The sequence below is a fragment of the Eucyclogobius newberryi genome, unplaced genomic scaffold, assembly GCF_026437365.1.
Source record: "Eucyclogobius newberryi isolate DKJ021-1_F unplaced genomic scaffold, fEucNew1.0.hap1 SCAF_19, whole genome shotgun sequence".
NCBI classification, from domain to species: domain Eukaryota; kingdom Metazoa; phylum Chordata; class Actinopteri; order Gobiiformes; family Gobiidae; genus Eucyclogobius; species Eucyclogobius newberryi.
This window is the reverse complement of record NW_027315823.1, coordinates 33,743,573-33,763,725: the sequence shown is the minus strand read 5'-3', so window position 1 is coordinate 33,763,725 and position 20,153 is coordinate 33,743,573. Positions and strand designations below refer to the sequence as shown.

Here is a 20,153-nt window from a genome sequence, read left to right as displayed (position 1 = left end):
CCTCAAGGTTTTTAAACAGAGCAGCCACGCGAGAACAAAGGCCGCTTCATCAAGAGGAATGTCTGTGAAGTTAATATTAAAGAAATGTGTCTGTGGAGTTGAATGACAAAGACTATTGATTGGTTGATGATCAGAGGTTGTCTACTGGAAACTAGATTAAGTCAAGGTAACACTTGATTTTAGGGCAGTAACATCTAATGCTACTTTTCATTATGGTAAGGGGTTAATTTGCTGTTAATTTATATGAAAGTAATCCTGCATAATTGTTTTGCTGATGATTAGACATTTACTAACATGTTTCCAATAAATCTCTTATTGCTGCTTATTAGTCTGGTGTTACAACATTTTTGTGCATTAAAAAGCCTTGTTAACAAACCCTCATTATAAATAGTCATCGTAATTCATGTTCAAAACTGTCCTAACATCATGTAATAACAGTAATAAGGAGTTTAGTTATAGGAAGGTTTTAGCAGCAGAATAAGACATTAATAATATACAGAATAATTAGATAATATCAAATTGACCATCACATATGCAAACTATATGATTTAATATTGTTATTTAATGCCGTGTGAGTAGTAGGGTAATTCTGGTAATGCAGTGATGCAACAATTATAAGATAATGTGGGAGTGTCCACACTATTTTTCATCAAAGGCCTCATAAAAACATGCACAACGCGACAGACGACAGTAAAGTGCCTCGATGCATCACAGAGCTGGGAAAATCATCTTTTTCATTCTCTTTTTATAATGTAATATTCTGTGATTTTCTGCTGCTTTAACCAGGTCTCTCATTTTATATATTAAATACAATATATATAGACAATGTATATAGATTATGGTCTGTGGTTGCAGTTGTAGTAGTGGTTGTTGGGCTATAGCTAAAATAAAACCATATATATATTGTTTGCTTGATGCTTGGCAGAAGTTTTGAATAAAATACTATGGTTATAGTCTAGAATAAATATATAGTTGGATGCCTGGTGACCGAGTGGTTAAGGCAGCCGCACATGTGCAAAGGCTCCATGTGCAGCTGGCCGCAGCATTGTGGGTTCAAATCCTGACAGTTTGCTGCTTATCCTCCCTTCGCTCTCATCCCCATCCAATTGCCCAGTCTAATTAAGCCTTCGATCCAAAAAATAAGTAGGTCTTGTAACTATAGGTCTATCACTGAAGTTTGCAGAAGCACGTTTAGTCGTTAAGGCAGTGGTAATGTTATTTTCCCTCATTAAAGGCGGTATGGACGATTTTTCGGCGATTTGAGAACGTAGGCGGAAGTGCGCATGTGCACTCCCCGTGCGGACCGATACAACACACACGTGTGTTTGTTTATTAGCGCAACGGAGCACATCACATCTCTCGTCTCCCGTAGATTTCTGTCCACTTCTGCATCAGCTCGAACTGTCTTTCTCCGTCTTCATTTTGCCCCGTACACTGAGGGAACTATATTATGATGGATCCATGCGCTTAGGCACGCGGAAACGTGGGGACGAGCCGCACGCGGCTGCAGGTGAGCGGTAGGTGCGTTTTATGATTGATACGTGGCAGGACAAATGATTTATCCACGCCACGAGGAAATATGATAAAAAATTTGCTGAAAAAAATCGTCCATATCACCTTTAAGTGTACAAGTAATAACAAGCCTTCCTGTCATTCGGATTGTTGAGTCGTTCATTTCCTCTCGCAGGTAAATAAAGTGGATTCCACCAGTGACAAAGTGTCTGACTCAACATCAATAAAGAGTGACTTTTTAACCTCTGGAAGTTTCAATTGAGTGGTATATAAGCTCGAGACGTAAAGACGCTTTGTCAAGTCAAGACCTTCAGCCTTTTAATAACTAAAGCAACACAAACTGTTTTAGTCAATTATTCAATCTCACATTTAGTCAAAAACTTACCTTTTTGTGGTTTTCATGCATTCGTAATTAATTTGTGAGATGTCAATACTCTATACTCCCTCAAAAGCCCCCCAGACTCTTCCTCGTGCTCTTTTGAAGACAAACCTCTTGCTTTTCCTCGGTTTAGTCCGGGTTTGGACCTTGTTTAGTTTAGGGCTGAACTATTTTGTCCAATAATCTAATAGTAATTTTTCTGACAAGTTCAGAAATTTCAATTATCCCATTATGTTTTAATAATAGAAATCACATCCAGGAGAGTTAACATTTAAGAAGAGACTGAACCATGAACAACAAAACTAATTCAAGAATCAGATGAATTTCAAAACATGTTTGTACAGTAGGTTTTATACAGGATCTAGAATGTTTTGTTGTTTGCTGAGTAAATTATGTGACGTAAATATTCAGTCTTTGTGATTTTGTGTTTACACTGTTCAAATTGGGATTTTGATTGCGATGAAACTTGCAGCTCTAGTTCAGTTTGTTACATTGAAGTTCAGTCTTGATTTGGTTAAGTTCAGTCCAGTTAAAGTCCTGATTACTATTTCTTTAGACCTATATATTCCTGCTTGACCCCTTCCATGTCTCTTCTTGTATATTTAACTCAACACAGTGCGCCTGACTTGACAAATGTTCATGATTGTTTGTGATTCTATTGTGTCTACAGTATTACATCATACATCACATAAAAGCATAAATGTATTTCCTTTCCTGAGCCTTTTGTTTGAATTGACTATAGCTCTGACCCTGCGTTTGTTGTTGTTTTGACCTTGATTTGGACCTGGAAATGCCACACTCGCACTGATTGTGAAGGAATAATGTGCTCATCAGTGCAGAGCAGGTGAATCATGTGACTCGTCATCAATAAAAAACTACACACAGTGGAAATGTACAAGAGATACGTGTAAAATACTGAGGAAAAATGGCAGCACTTTACTTGACCTGATAATAGTATTGTATCTAATAGTTATCATAGTAATCATGATCATTGCTCATGGGACACATCTCCTATTTAAGTTTATTTCCTGGTAGTACGATTAACTCATTTAAACATAGGCCATACATCTAAATATAAATCTATATAATACAAATAATGTTGTATGGAAGATCTTTGTTTTTAAAATGCAACAAAAAGAGATGATTGAAAACATAAATGAAATGTTTGTGTTGTCTAAGCCCCATTTGCGCTTTTAATTTTTTACTTCTTAATTTCTTCTTGATGCACAAATATTATCAGTATTTGTATCATGGCACATTTGAAAGCAAACTTAATCTGTTCATCTGAAGCACTGCTCCATTGTAATCTAAAATCACTGTATTTGTACCACATGAAAATCGCAAATACAACAACAAAAACAACAACTGTGGGCGTTGTCGTTTGTACTTCTAAACGGGTGTGACTTATGCAAAATGAAGTTGCATAAAGTGCAAATATGTCGCTGGTCCAGTTACAGAGAAGGGACCTTTTCATAATCTAAAGACTCCTCACATGCAAGAACTGTTTCAATAACATCACACAATTACAGTTGTTTGTACATATATTTTTTAACTTTTCAACTCTCAAATAGCCTTGGTTTGGTCTTGTTCTAGTCCAGGTTTGAGGGTCCATGCAACCTAGAGGTGGTCTACATCGAACCATGTATAATATAGTGAATGTTGTTTAGTAAAGCAAACACAATTCTACTTTAGTAAAGCTAACGTACCCAATTCAAAATATACATTGTGTAATAAAGTATTTCACAGAGATTTTGTGAAGTGTTAAAGCTTTAAATGTTCATTCATTTTCTACCGCTTGTTCCCTTTCGGGGTCACGGGTGACTGGAGTCTATCTCAGTGACTTTGGGCTTTAGGCGGGGTACACCTTGGACAGTGGCCAACTCGTCGCAGGGCCAACAGACATAGGCATAGACACACAGACAACCATTCACTCTCATTTTCATTCAGGGCCAATTTAGAGTTGCCATATTTGGCTAATACATACATGTCTTTGGACGGTGGGAGGAGCCGGAGAACCCGGAGGGAACCCACGGTAACACGGGGAGAACATGCAGACTCCACCAGACCAGGTCACATGAAGTTGTTGGTCTGGCTGCTGTTGGTCACATCATGTGATGTTGGTCTGGCCAGGGAATCAAACCCATAATCTCCTTCTTGGGAGGTAAGAGAGCTGACCGCTCTGCCACCGTGAAAACATGATTTTTTTTTTTATCAATTTAGACATTTTTTGCTCAAAGTCAGGATTTGAACTCAAATATTGGCATATCCTCGTGAGGATACTAAAAAGTAACACCTCAAAACAACGAGTCATTTACATTACGACTGTGAAAGAACATTGAAATATTGGTAAACGCTCATAAGTGCTTATTGCATTATGAATAGTTAGGAACCTTAATGTCTTGTTTATTATTTATCATTTATTTGTCAGGGCCCATGTACAAACACATTCATCTTATCAAAGAGAAGATGCTACTTTCCTGGGCAGGTGCATACATAAGTTTAAACATTACAAATAGTGCATCATTCTAATATCAGTGTAAATGCTCTACAATTAACAATGTAAACAGTTTCAGAAGAACAGTAACTGGACTCTTGGTCAAGAATGTTTTTTTTTTTTTTTCATTCGATTTGCAGATTTCAGACTGTTCCAGAGCTGGTTCCAATGTTTTATAGTTTTAAAAGAGAACACAGCTTGTGCAAAGGTGGATTGAGAAATGCCAATTGTAGACCAATCCGGGTTATAATTTTAAATGCTGTACGTAGATTAAAATATACAATTTGATTGTCAGCATTTTATATTCATTAATTCTCTAACGCTTGTTCCCGTTCAGCCTGGACAAGGGCCAGCTCGTCGCTATTTATATTTGCTTAATACATTACAGTGATGACAACGGAGTGTGTTTTTTTCCGTCCAGAGCTTTTAATGTCTGGTTGCCATCTAAAGCATTACCCATCAATCAAACAGAAATATGTTTAAACTTGTATTTAATTATCAGACTAATATAAAGTGTGTGTACAATGATTCACAAGAGTGCAGAAATATCACATTATGCTATTATTTGAAAGTTTAAAACCTGATTTTTTTTTTTCATTATAACTTTTCATCACCTCTATTTGTAGCATTTTTGTAATTTCTAAATTATATACTCAATATTTTGCACTTCTTCGAAACAACATTCACAATATCTGCTAGATTTCGATGTATTGCCCGGATGTTTTCAGTTTCCATTTCCTGACCTCAGTGAATTCCCCTGAACGTGTGACTCTCATGTTTTTGTGTGCGGTGCCCGTTTTCTTTTCTGTTTTTTTTTTCAGATGAGAGGAATGCTGTAATCCTCTGCCATCCTTTGCCAAGTTTCTGTTTACTGTCGTCATCGCCCCAACCGCTTCATTCAACCTCCTCCCTCCATTCTTCTCACCTTTTTCTCACCTCCTTCTGCGGCGCTGCAAAACCGGAGATACGTTTACTCTCTCCGTCTTGGGTATTTTCATCGAGTGTTGGGTTGCGCTTTGGAGACAATGACAGTATTTTGTTGTGGGTTCATGTGCTTGAGGAGGATGTGACACAGGGCTTTTACCTCTGCAGTGTTCATATCCAGGATGCATGTTCTCCGTGCACTGTGCAATTGTATGTAACCTTTCTGGTTTCTTGTCTTGTGGAGATGTTATGGAATCTTCCACAGCTAGACGTTAAACGAGACATACAGTACTAACATTCTTCTGCTACTTTGTATTGAACTATATCATAAGCAGATCATCATTTCAAAGATTGTTCATTGTAAACTGTAACATTGATCTAAAATGGCTTGATAATAGAAACAGGTCCAACCCTGACTTCCTGTTAAAACTGCTGAATTGATAAGCCCCGTCTCTTCATGGTGACATTTCTCCATAGCAAGCAGTGGATTAAAATGTTTACTTGGTTTTATGGTTGAAAAATGGCTAGACAACATTTCTGAACCGTACAACTTTACACAAGTTAGTATGTAGATGTGGGTGGGGAGAACTCAAAACTCAATGGCAGGACAATACTGGATTAAAACATGCAGGAATCAATCAAAACACAACTCCGAGTAAACTACACTGTTGTAGTTCATACAGGTTGATTCCGCAGAATATGTGCCCTTTAACATGAATCTGGCTGTTATTCAATCGCAGGTGATTTTATTGTTATAAAATATCTGGCCAGCCAAGACTACTACCATGAGTTTGATTGACAGATGGATTAGCCAATCAGAGTCACGCCCGTTTCAAAACAAACATGGCTGCTTACGTAAGCAGAAAAAAGAAGAAAAAAACATCATTGGGGACAGACAAATACGCTTCTAATCTGAGGTGCGAGAAGTTGGATTTAGTTCTAAATTATAAATGGCAGTCTAGAAACGGCACCTTTTTATTAAATAAATGAAAAATTGTCGTGACAGAGTCGTTAGCACTTCACTTTTTCTGAACTAGCCTCTTGTTAGATCCTACGTCTGACTCACAATCAGTACATGTTTGCTCTAATTAATGTGGATTATGGAAGATACCGCCCAAACCCAAAGAGTAAACCTTGTTAAACCTGTCATTAAAGCCTTATTTCAGAACCAAAACCAATGTGCACTAATTGAAAGTCCAATAGTGTTGTAGTTTGATTTGACTGTTTCTCCGTTACTTTGAAGCCATTCTCAAATCAGGACTGAATCTTAAAACCAGCATTTGCAAAATCATTAGCATTACTTGTTGTTATTTGGTCCTAAATTAAGCTCATTTTAGACTTGATGTGGACTTGGTTCTAGTCCTCGTTTTGTCCAGCTCTAATCCTGGTTTAGTCCCAGTTTTGATGTGGTGAATGCCAGTGTGCACGCATCTTTGTATTCGACAAAACTGCACCATGTTTCATTCCATGAACACAAACGTTTGATAAATCTGTGCCCAAATCTGTTACAATTTGTCCTAGTGTTAGGCGAATTTGACTTCCCCAACTCAGTGTTTTTGAAATAGTGTCTTTGTATGCATGGCTCCCTCCTCCATCTGCCAACACTGAGGCTGTTATAGTTGACAGTAAACCCACTCGTCCGGTTCACAAATGTCCCAGCTGTGAGTCTAGTCCTTTGTCTTTGAATCAGAGCGACGTGTGTCCTATAGACGAAGAGAAATGCTGGTTTGTGCAGCGGCCCTATAGATTCTCTTCATGCTCAAACTAATGTGGGGGTTGTTCTGTGGTTGTGGAAGTAAAACCTTTGCAGTGTTCTGCTGACAGTTCTGGAGAAGGATTTTTTCTGACATACACTGTAATTGCGATTTTATTTATTGTATCTCATTTATAAAACAAACTAGGAATTCTGATTAAAAGTGTACATATATTTACAGACTGAACACAAACTCACTCAAACTTGCTGACTTGTGGCAAAAAGCCCACGGGTGAAACGTTCAGAGTTTTCCAACCGAACCGCATATTTTCAGCTGAAGTTGTACATACAGCATACGCTTTATAAATGTCACCTGCTAAACCAATACAAGAATCACATGTTTGTGGAAGTGTTTCTTCACCTTTTTTGTATCGAGTATCTCCAAGCTTTGTCCCACACTCCTTAACTTGAGTTTCAGGCAAATAAATGGGTTTAGTTTTAAATATTTTTAGTTTGAATTATACTTTTGTCCAGGATTCACCAAAAAGATGCAAAATGACAAAACAAATAACACCTGTTTAGTTAGCCAAAAGTAAATTTCATCTTTTAAAACCTGAAACCCTCTGGTCATTGCTCGCTTACCTCCAATGTTTATTTTACTTAGATTACAAGTATTTAAACAATGGCAAAAAGGAGAAGGCATGAAGTGAGTTAGCAGAAGATTAAACAAGTGAATCTGCCTTTTTTAGTCGACCAAGCTTTTTCTTTAGTCTTCTACAACCCTTGAGTAGTAGTATCAGTTGTATTTGTTAGAAATTGTACTTTCTGTATTCAGGGCCACAGGGATTTCCTTCGCATTAAAGTCCTGCGTGGGTTAAGTTTACCTTTTTAGTGCATAGTACGTGTTGAAGTATTTCTCAACAGCCCATTCAAACGGTCTGAGTCAACAGTCACTCGTTGATAACAGGGACTTGACTAAAGGTGGGTCCATAAAAGACAGAACCAAAACCAGATTAACAGCATTGCAAAACTCAAATTCAGTAGCCGTCTTTTAATTTGCAACACTTTTGTGAGGAGATTAACATCAGGGAAATGTGGGGATGGTGCTGGATAATGATAAAAATAACAATCACTAGCATTTGATTCAATTACAGGAGTTTTTATTAGATGGAGCCAGAAAAGTTACCATGTGCTTTAATGCCACTGCGGCCTGGGAGTCGAAGCTGGAACCCTCTCACTGTGAGGGTGTGGCTGTACACAGGGGATGGAGAAGGGAGGGAGAGTGCATTTATATGAGCAGCTTATATGAGAGAGGCAAATGTAGGAAGTGGTCCATGTTCATTTGTCCTCATTCCTTGAGTTTACTGAAGCGAGCTTCAGTAAACCTCCCATAAAACAATAAAACAGCCGTCATGTGTCGTTTACTCTGAAACAATAGTTCAAGTTACTGGTTCATCTGTTTAGTGGAAAGCTAAACTAATGATCCATCTACAATAACTTCAAAGAAGATTATAGGAAAAGGTCACATAGACACTAACAGTTAGTGGAAAACAAAGATTGAAGGAACAGCTTTCAGGAGGTGGTAATAACTGTATTATTATTATTATTAATGTAGTAGTATTATCTGTTGTTGTTGTTGTTGTTGTATTATTAGGCCTGAGCGCCACAAGCTGGCGAGAGGCCTATTAGTCTCGTAAGGCCGTGCGAAGCACGGCTGCGAAAGTGCGAAAGCGCGAAGCGCTCGCCCACTTCCAAACACTCACTAACGCACTCCTCCACTCATGCACGCCCCGTGCATGCTAATTAGTTGTAGGAAAATGGAACATTACCGTTGTAAACGGGCGAAGCCCGTGCAAAAGTTTGCACTAAACGAGCACTTTACATTGGGATGACGACCGCTTCGCGGTCGTCATCCCCATATAAAGCACTAATTTGCGCTAAGTAGCTCACGAATACGTTCCCCATCTCTTGCATGTTCCGTGCATATAAGCATGTAATGCAAAAATTGAACATTATTACTGTATAGAGGGCCAAAAACACAAAGTGGGCGGAGCCCACTCAAAATTATCGAAAGTACCCGTCAGTGACCAGGGACCCACACCATGAGGTAGGAAAGCGCGAGCGCTTTCCGAAAATGTATAGTTTATGATATTTGAAAAATGGGAAACATTGTTTTCGCATCGGAATATTATTCTTTCTTCTTCTTCTCGGGACCAACCCCCCCATTTTTCACCCAGTGAACATTGACGAAAAGTCACAAAAATTTGCACACCTCTAAAAATCGTGCCTCTCTACATTCTGGCTATTTCCCTTTTCTAAAATAAAAAAAATTGGCGCGTCAGCGCCCCCAAATGTACCAAAAAATGCATTGAGGGATGGGAAATGACCCCAAAAAAATCTGATCGTAGAATCATGAAATTTGGCGCAGAGGTAGATGGTGACAAGAGAAGTAAAAAATATTATTACGGCAACGCCGTCTGCCCAACCAAATGTCGGCCATATTGCTTCAAAAATGGCTAAACATGACTTCGGAGTTTTTCCAAACGTCGTACTTTTACAAACTCCTCCCAGGGCGTTGGCCCTAAAAAGCTGAAATTTGGTGAAAATGCTACTGAGGAGTGGGACATCAAAAGTTATCCAAATTACATTGATACCTCTCACGGTCTCTGTGCGGCGAAGCCGCAAACTGTAGCTAGAATTTCAGAAATCTCCCATATATAAAATTTCTGCCGTTTGCGCAGATAAAGTCCGAATTGCGTCAAATTAGAATCAGTTGTTAAACTCTTTGCCCTAAACCTACTTGAAGTGAAATAAATGTATTTGGCGCCACAGCGCCCCCTACAGATTTTATATGGAGGTTGAATGTTTAGTTTTGCGAAATTATCTGAAATTTGACACACAACTCAATTTTGGCATCCCCATCAAAAAAGTCAGTGAGACCCATGTCATAATTGTTATGGCGTTGCCGTAGCGATGACCAAAACCTCCCATGTTATTCCAATGGGGAAATCGCCAGAACATGTTTACACTTTAGACTTTCACAAACTCCTCCCAGGGCATTAGCCCTATTAACCTGAAATTTGGTGAGACTCATCTTCAGTGGTGGAGCATCAAAAGGTATCCACATTTTTATTCAAAGAGTCACGGTGTCTGTGCGGCAAAGCCGCACATTTTGCCAAGAATTCAAAATAAAATTGCTTTTTGATGGTAAAACAAAGGGGAGAAGATGTGACAGCGTCACAGATTCAGCAGTAGGCGTAATAAAAGGACAATTGGGGCGCGTTAGCGCCCCCTCCTCTTGCGGCATGGCGGCGGCGTAGCGAGGGCCGATCATTGCCGCTTGCGGCTATATTTATTATTATTATTATTATTATTATTATTAACGTAGTAGTATTAGCTGTTGTATTATTTAATAATATTTATTAAGGCAAATTATGGTGTAGTTACGATGAAGTGGATCCAGCTTTTCTACACCTGCTTGTCTCTGTAAAGAGTTGGGTACTTTTTTTTGAATAGTTGATTCCCAAATGTTTTTTTCTTCTGAGACTTTAGATGAGCAGTCAGGAAGAAACTCAAAGTTTTTCATGATACACTTCATTCTTGACAAGCAGGTGACCAGGCCAAGTTACAAGTTACAAGTCAGAAATGAGTCGCAGTAAAAACACCAGAATAAATGCAAGATCAATAGGTTTAATGCCATAGTGTGGAACATTCCAGGCAAAGCAATAACAGCTGCAGGTGGCGGGCTCTTTACCTGTTTGGATGTAGTTGTCGACAGATTGAATGGGCCGTCTATGAGTAGTGAATAATAGATAAAAAAAATTGTTGTTTGTTGAGTGATTAATTGTGCGTCAACTCTAAAAAATAATCTTGGTTGTGTTTTGATATTCATAATTGTTATCTGGACTTTACAGAATCTAAAACACATACAGAATGACCTGTTTATTACAAAGAAAGTGACATTATTACATCAAAATGTCAAAAAACAAACAAATGATTTCTGATTTTTATCAATAATACACTTTAATCATAAATATTTTCTGTCTTGAAGCCTTCAGTCAATAGTCAGTAATGAAAAAGTCTCAATGTACAATGTACAATAATCAATTCAAATAATAATTGCTAACCAGTCGACTGCTAAATCAATCGTTACAGCCTGGAACTTGAACAATACTCCTGACTCATTTTGATAATGTTCTTTCCATGGTACACTATATTCTTGGCCCAGTTCTGTGTTTCTCTCATTCAGAGTTGAACCTTGACACAGGTTTGATACAGAGTCTTTTCTTATCACGACATTAAGGACAAAAGAAACCTCAGCAACCTCACGCACACAGTCTTTGGTTAATTATCTGCAAATCTTTATTTCTCTGTTTACTATGATATGGGTCTTGCGTGCCACCACTGTTTGCAGAGTTAATTTCATAATGCATCATTCAAAATACATTTCACCAAAGATCAGGCAACCAGTAGTACATTGCTAAAGGTTTATTTTGCTGCGAAATTTGACATTTTCTAGACAGTTTTAGAACAGATTTGCTCTATTTCAGAACTCAGTAATTGTCTACTTTTATTTTCTATTGTCAAAAACCACATTCTATTGTCCCCAAAAATGAGAATGAGAATGAGAATGAGACTCAGAATCAGAATCAGAATCAGAATCAGAATCAGAATCAGAAAGGGTTTATTGTCAATTAACAGAATTCATAGTGATTCGGTGCAACATAAAACCATAAAACATTGAACAATGAATAAGTCAAAAAGAGAAACAGTTTAAATCTGCTATGGGATAAAAACAACAACAAGCTATACGATGAAAAATTAAAATAAGAATTAAAAATAGGCTTAATATGTACACAAAATTTGCAGTTGAGTTTACATATGTAGTGCAGAAAGTGAACAGTGCAGTGAGTGAAATAAATTATGGTTAAAGTGAGTGTTTAAGAAGTGTTCATGAGTCCAACAGCAGAGGGAAAGAAACTGTTCTTGTGGTGGGAAGTTCTGGTCCGGATTAATCGTAGCTTCCTGCCTAAGGGGAGGGGCCTAAGGGGAGGGGAGAGGCTATATTTTTGTAATGCATTGCAACGTGCAGATGACATGACAAAATTTAATTCAATGTTATGGAGATGAGGGGCAGGTAATGCTGCGTTCAGGTGAGATGAGACATCAGGGTTTCGACTTGTTTGCAGTCATGTACTTTTTTCTCTTGGTTTATGTCACCAACAAGAAAGTCACTCAGTGTTTTATCAGCGTTATAGAGCGGTTATAGAGAGGTTATGGAGCAGTTATAGAGCAGTAAGATTAGGTATTTTTTGCCATGTCAGAAGCTTAGTTATTTGTTTTGAAAAACATCCTCTAAATTAGTCACGGCTGATCACCTAAATAATCACAATGATCAAATAACCCAATAATCTTGATATCACATGATCAGGTTTATACGGTTTGTTTTTGAAAATATAATCTATGCGTCATCTCACTATAGATTCTGAAACCCAAATGCATTATTATCTCCATAATATGTGATCCTAATAAGACAAACGTGAGTGCATGTAAAGCTCTGTAAAACTTTATTTGACCATTCCTCCTCCAGCTCAGTCCCTTTGCCTCAGTCGAACATTTGAATAACAAATGTGAAACGGCTGGCCTCCCACACACCACAAACAAAGTCCTGTATCACATCGCTCAGAAGGACATGCCTGGAATACAGCTTCTGCCTCTTCGTCCCGTTACAGTGGAGCCATTGACACTGGTCCAAGCACAAAACTGCACAAAACACGGTCTCCAAGTGAAGGATGAACCGTTTTTTATCAGAAGTCAAACACAGGGGACAGTGAATGATTTGAAAGATGCGGCAAGTTTGGTTTTTAAGAGCAGATGTGAAGATGTCCTTTTTCCCCATTTCAAAGATGTATTTAGCTTTAAAATGGTTAGTCGCTCTGGCAGCAGTCCTAACTTCTCATCAGTCTTTAACCCATTTTGAATAAAAGTTTATGCATCGACATTCTCATATTTGAAAAAGGCTCCTCCCTATTCAGTTACATTTAGTCAGTTACATTTACTGAAGAAATATTACTTTTCAAAGTAGTTTTCTGACCTTAAATACGTTTTTGCTCGAGTAATATTATTTTTAAATAATGTTACTTGTTATTTTGGCTACTCTAGACACTTCTGGTAATAGTTTAAGAATGTCCATCTTCTTCTTTCGTAGAAATGTTTTGTTGTTTATGATTGTTATGATGATGATGATGAGAACTTTTGACCATTCAAAATATATTGTTTTAAATTGTGAAACGCCATGGCATAGGTCCAAACTTGTCACGACTCTGAAGCCTGTGGAAAGGCCTGCTAAGCAAACGTTGTGTTTTACAATTGACTCTCATCTTCACCTTAAATGTATGTGTGTTGTTGTTTTCAGTTTGCATGGGGACGCAGAACGGCCTGAGTACGACGGGGAAGTCTGACATTCAGTTCAACATGATGAAGGAGCGCTACAGTGGCTGTGAGATCGTCATGGGCAACCTGGAAATAACCATGATGGAGCATTACAGGGACTTCTCCTTTCTGCAGGTGACAACAGCACATAAACGTCTGCACAGGGTTTAATTTCCAACAAATGTGAATTTTTTTAAGAGACTGCACCAATTTTTCCTCAAATCAATAGTGACTTAAAAATCACTTTAATTGGTTTGACTTGTCACAGAAACCAGTTGGACGGTCCAAAAAATAGATACAGTGACTGGTGAGGTAAAAAAAATAGAGGTGCAAGATAAACTAATGTTTATGTAAAATGTAAAATTAGAATATCGAGTTTGTCGTCTAATGTTAAAACTAGTGAAAATGACCTCAAACTGAGACAAATAACTCTGGTGTAATCTCCCAAACAACAGTATTAAGGGATTTTTCTGCCCTTTTGTGTTAGTTTTATGATTATGAAAATATCGTCTGAATATTATTATTGCGATAATAGCGATAAGAGTACTCTTACAATACTATTCAATTGCAAGTAAAATTTATTGTTTGATTTAAGTATTTACAAGGAAGAACACAACCGCATTCACTCACAAGGGTTAGCGTGCACTTTATCTGCACAATAACTAACGCGGACATTACATACGAGATGAACAAAGCTGTACGACTATCCATCTTGCTGTTGCTCGAAAATGCGCATGACAGTTGTTTATATGTGACGCAAAAGGTCAATTAGCGAAGCACAATTTAGATTTTAATATATCCTATATATATATATATATATAGCTTGCAATTCCAACACCAGGCCGATTAACGGGTCAACTCTGTGGACAGGAGGCAATTTGTGCATTTCACAACTGATAACCTGAAGTGAGGAATGTGACTGAAGTGTCTTGCCTAAGGACACAACGACCAGAATTTTAAGAACTAATTTGAAATAATGTGCATAAATAGGCTCGTGTGTTGTAGAGTCATTTCAATAATAGTAGAGTGTGACAGATTCCTTAGTAAACCACATTTGGCACGTCCTGTTCCTGCACAATGAACATATTCAGCTCCGGTCCAACCACTTCTGCGTCTGCATCTGAACTCTTGACAGCAGAAGGGTGACTAACAGCACAAACACACCTCTGCACTTTCAACAACAACAGCTCAGATCAGATTCAAGACAAGATGTCTCCTTGTGTTGAGTCGGTGAACTGTCCCAATCATGAATCAAAAATGTAGTTGTCAGAGATGGCAGATAAAGGAGGAACAGAACAAGTAAAAAAACCCAACAACATTGTAGTAATTTAAATCGTATACTCACAATGCCTATTACAGGAAGTTGCCTCTGCCATGTCTCCCCAGGACAACGTTTTAAAACCTCGTGAATCATTACAAGGTTAAGTTGTATTTTACCTGTTGGGAGATGTGTCCTCTGCCTTTGACTCAGTCTTCAATTCCACTGGGGAAACGTGTCGGGAGCAGTGCAATTACGGCTGTGCCCCATTTGTAGATTTTGTGCATGTTTTAGGTCGCACAATAGGTTGGGGTTTATACAAAACTCAATCTTCAATCAATCAATCTTAATCACAACAGGCTTTGATTCAGTGCCATTCAACTCAAGTTTCTTCGTCTAAAGTCAGAACTCAAACCACATCTTTTAACTGATGATTGGATGTAGACCTCTTGATTAAAAAGACCCAAGCTGATCACTGATGATTTGAAACTGTTAGATCTCCATTCAATGGATTTTTGATTCATTTTACAGTCCCTCGATAGGTTATAAAACATTTTCTCACTCTGCTGAATGACTCAAGTTACCAATACTTCATCTATTTGTACTGCCACTGTTGTTGCACTGTCCATTAACATTAAGCTTATTTCATTCATGATAACTTATTTTATGCATGCTTTTTATTTGTCTGATTTGTCGATGTCGAACAGTGATATTTGTCTGTGTGTGCAGTCGATTCGGGAGGTGACGGGTTACATCCTGCTGGCGCTGAATGAGTTCAGTCGTTTGCCTCTGGAGCAGCTCAGAGTGATTCGCGGCAGCACTCTGTACGAGGGTCAGTACGCTTTAGCCGTGATGGTCAACTATCAGAAGGACGGACACCGCGGGCTGCAGGAGCTCGGACTCACGCACCTCACAGGTACGTTTAGTGTCTGCGTGATGTCACGCAGGCACTATATGTTCTTGTATTTTGAGTGATGTCACGCATTTTTTATTATTATTATATTTTCCATGATTTTCAGTTTAGCCAGTTTCAACTCCTTAACGCTTTAACCGATCGCTTTCACAGTAATACATGTGCTATTACTTTTGACATTTGAATAACTAGTACTTTTTCCCCAGTGAAATAAATGGGGCATCATGAGTGTCTGCGTAATTCTTTAGGCTTTATTCTTTAGACTTTTGTGACGGAGCCAGTCGAGAGAGCGAGAGAGAGATCGAGAGAGAGAGAGAGCGAGAGAGAGAGAGAGAGAGAGAGAGAGAGAGAGAGAGAGAGAGAGAGAGAGAGAGAGAGAGAGAGAGAGAGAGAGAGAGAGAGAGAGAGAGAGAGAGAGAGAGAGAGAGAGAGAGAGAGAGAGAGAGAGAGAGAGAGAGAGAGAGAGAGAGAGAGAGAGAGAGAGAGAGAGAGAGAGAGAGAGAGAGAGAGAGAGAGAGAGAGAGAGAGAGAGGAAGGAGCGAGGGGGAGGAGGGGAGAGGAGGAGTAGAGGGAGGAGAGAGAGGGGGGGAGGGAGAGAGGGAGGGAGAGATGCAGACACTCTAGCAATGGCTTCAGCCATTGCAAATTATCTAGTTTGTTTGTTTGTTTGTTTGTTTTGTGGACCACCATACAAAACATTGCATTCATAATGTTTGGGAGAAAACATAACCTATATAGATTTCAAAAGCCTGATAAAAGTAAATAATAAACATAATTTAAAATGTATTAAATCTTTAATCCTAACTTTGAATCTATCTAAAGGTCTTTAAAGTCAGGAAAAGTGTGACATTCCTGTAAAATCTTTGACCATGTTCTGCTTTTATTGTAAATCACAATTTATTTGGTCAATTATGTACTAGGAATACATGTATTCATCTGTTTTATTTCTTTTGTTGTACTGCGCCGTTTTATACTTGAAAAAAAAAACTGATGAGAAGTAGCTGTCTTGTTTCTTCTCAATGGTAGTGTAGGTTTACAGTGTCAGCAGCCTTAACTGTCTGTCCACCCACACACTCAAACACTCCCTGCTGAGATATGAGCGAAAACGTCACATCCACATTCTGCCTCCAACTGTCAATGATACACGATACAATTCTATTTGTAAAACTCGTAGTAAATACCATCACTGTAGTAGGCCTGTGATGGCTTGTTGAATTATGCTCACCATTGTCACCGTGTCTGCCTCCCACAGAGATCCTGGAGGGAGGAGTGAACATCTTCCAAAATGAGTATCTGAGTTACGCTCAGAACGTGAACTGGCTTGACATAGTGAAGGACGGCAGCGCTCACATCATGATCCAGGACAACGGGCCTGAAAGTAAGTGCAAAAAAACCAACAAGAAGCACAAAAGCAGACCTTCACCAATTCCACCTCGCAATCGGAATGATACAAACAGTCCCTGGTCATTGTCTAGTCCTCATATTTGTTTTTATAAAAAGTAGCAACCAAAATACACAACACAACTATTCTTGCTGGTTCAGGTTCAAGGGGTCAGCTGCACCACCATGAAGAAGACACAAGGTTAACCAAATACTTACAGAACCGACAATATATTATAAACAATCTACAGGTCACTCAACACACTGAACAGTCAGTCTATGTTGTTTAGTAACTTAAGGGACTTGTGAATTACAGTGTTGAACACCTTTTGCTTTTACATTAGGGAATTCTATATCTCCTTGCAGATTACTGATTGTTGAGCACGAGAGGGATCTCCAATGATCTGGGTCTAGATCTGGTTCTGAAGTTTGCTCAGGACACCCTAAACCCTACATACAGCGTTCATAAAAGATTCATAGTTTGTTTTTGTTTCAGAGCCATGTCATGAAGCCTGTGGTGTAGGGGTCTGTTGGGGTCCGGAGAGTGACAAGTGCCAGATCTGTGAGTATGACCACAGATGGAGAAATTTAAATGACACATGTTGTTAGACAGCAACCATTTATTTATTTAGTTGGCTTTGTTTCCTTCCTTTTGTCTAACACACTTGCAGTTAGTATTGGCAGCCACAGAAAACAGAAATACAGTTGAAAGCTCTTTTTTATAGACTTAAAGTTTTTGCACTACTTTGGATGATTGAAAGAACACAAATGTATGTTGGCTGATTAACTTTGTGGTCAGAAAGTCGGAAAAAAAAAAAGGAATCAATAATGCTTAAACTGTTGAAGTATCACATATGATGTACAATCCAATAAAATACTTGATCACAAAAAAAGAAAGTCGCCAAAGCCATTTTAGTTTACAGAAAAACAGATGGGATTTTGTTTTTGTTTTTAAGTTTGTGTTCTATAAAAATATAAAATGCCTTATTTAAAGTGCATAAGGCTGGTTCTCAGGTTTTTATAATTATTACTTAATTATTACTTAGTTTGGTGGTGAATAACATGTGGAAAATACTTTATTTATTCGTATTTTTTATGTCAATCAGGTTGCAGTTTATAAAGACAACCAACCTCTGTCTATGTCATCAATAAGCGACGTTGGAGCAAAAATGCAGGGATAATGTACATGCAACTGACAGTTTAAGATAAGCTAATCCTTTATTGTCTTGGGACAGAGGGGTCACATGCTTTAATGCACAGAAACGACATCACCGACAATGTAACAAAACAAACAGTCAATCAACTAAATTAAGGTGTTATCAGGCGTTATTATTTGTCAAATCATAACTGTTGTGTAATTTAAATATATTTTGGCCCTTGTTTACATTATAGTTGTTAGGTAACAGTTGTGGAATTACATATGTATGTACAATATACATCTGCTGCTCACGTCCAATCAGGAAGCAACATTATAAATGTCACTAATATGGTCAAACTGGGGATGAATAGGCACAATTGTTAGTAAAACCATAAATATAATAGGATATATAGTATATAGTCCTTTAAATTACATTAACTTCAAAACTACTAGCTGTTTCGACCATACAATTACTCTTACAATTACACAAATTTATAAAAAATAATTTCTTGGACGACTACTTTGCACTTGAGTAATATGTTCTGAAGTGACGGTAAACTTACTCTGTTACAGTTTTTTGCTACTCCACTCACCTCTGGCACCTAATTTCCTCATTATTTATGCTTATAACCGCATAACTATACAATAACATTATGACTGTGCTTAAGCTCTGTTCTTCTTGTCGTTCAGTGACTAAGACGGTGTGCGCCCCTCAGTGTAACGGCCGGTGTTTTGGGCGCAGTCCGAGCGAGTGTTGTCATAACGAGTGTGCAGGAGGATGCACCGGGCCCCTGGACACAGACTGCTTTGTGAGTTAAATACACAAACAGTATACACTTCAAACACTACATTATCTACAGTAATTAGAATGATAAGGCTAGCATCTCTTCATAGTATTTGATTCGAATATTATGATCTGTTTTTTTTCACTGGCAAATGTCAGAGAAAGCAAATAAATATAGTCAGAAGTCAATTGTGCTTGATCCAATATGTAAATAAATCAAAATTTTAACTCTAAAACTGATATTCAAGTTATTTCAACAGACATGTTTTAGTGTTTGTAGTGCGCTTAGGGTTGTCAGAAAATCAACATGCCGTACTAACTGATACTAGCATTGAAACAAAATACTCATTTTAAGTATTTGACATATCAACTGTGGAAAATAAATCACATAAATAGGACAAAGTATGACCTTTCCCAAATACAATGACTTGGATCTAAGTCAGAACTAGTATATAACCACATGGTAATAGTTGTAAATGTTGTCATGATACTAACATTTCCAACTAAATGTCAATACTTGATACTCATTTTAATGCGGCAAAATAGTAGAATTGTCATTTTCGCAACCAAAAATATATATATATTTATGATATTACCATGTAGTCTTCTGATAAACAGTAGATCAAATCCATTGTAAAAGTAAGAAAGGTTAATATTTGCCCTTTTAAAAATTGATGCATTGTAACAATTGGTATTATTCATGTCTAATGGCACTGGCTTGTATTGCTCCGACAGGCCTGCAGGAGGTTCAATAACTTGGGGTCGTGTGTGCGCGAGTGTCCTCAGGCTTTGCTTTACAACAAAAACACCTTCAGGATGGAGGACAATCCCAACGTCAAGTACCAGTACGGCTCCATCTGCGTGTCCCAGTGTCCCAGTGAGTGTTCGGCTGTCACGTTTTGACCTTCAAGTACTGTAGTTGGGCTGTTCTATCTGTTCCTTTAAAGTGCATATGACAGGCTCTCATGTTTTTGTTATTGTGACTTTGTTTGGTGGTTCACTAGCAAGGACCACAACCCCAGATACGATGCAAGGTGTTTATTGGCAGGGGAGAAACATGAACAACACGAATGTACGGAGTTGATGCCGTTTTGGGGCTTCTTGCAATGAGGGCTGAAAGCTCCCAGGCCTCGATACCCCCAAAAGAAGCTTAACGAGGCAGTGCGGATTGGCAGAATGGAGGACGAGGAGGTAATGGTGTGTGTGTAGACCTGGAGTCACGTAGAACCAGTGCTCCACCATATAA

At 38.3% G+C, this 20,153-nt stretch overlaps 1 protein-coding gene across 1 annotated transcript in view; it reads left to right on the top strand.

Moving 5' to 3' along the window:
* Positions 1-20,153, top strand: part of erbb3a (erb-b2 receptor tyrosine kinase 3a) — a 40,948-nt gene that overhangs the window by 465 nt on the left and 20,330 nt on the right. The window contains exons 2-7 of the mRNA XM_072452731.1: positions 13,418-13,569; positions 15,422-15,608; positions 16,858-16,983; positions 17,482-17,547; positions 18,814-18,932; positions 19,643-19,784. Coding sequence (XP_072308832.1) covers positions 13,418-13,569; positions 15,422-15,608; positions 16,858-16,983; positions 17,482-17,547; positions 18,814-18,932; positions 19,643-19,784 — 792 coding nt within the window. The remainder of the gene's footprint in view (positions 1-13,417; positions 13,570-15,421; positions 15,609-16,857; positions 16,984-17,481; positions 17,548-18,813; positions 18,933-19,642; positions 19,785-20,153) is intronic.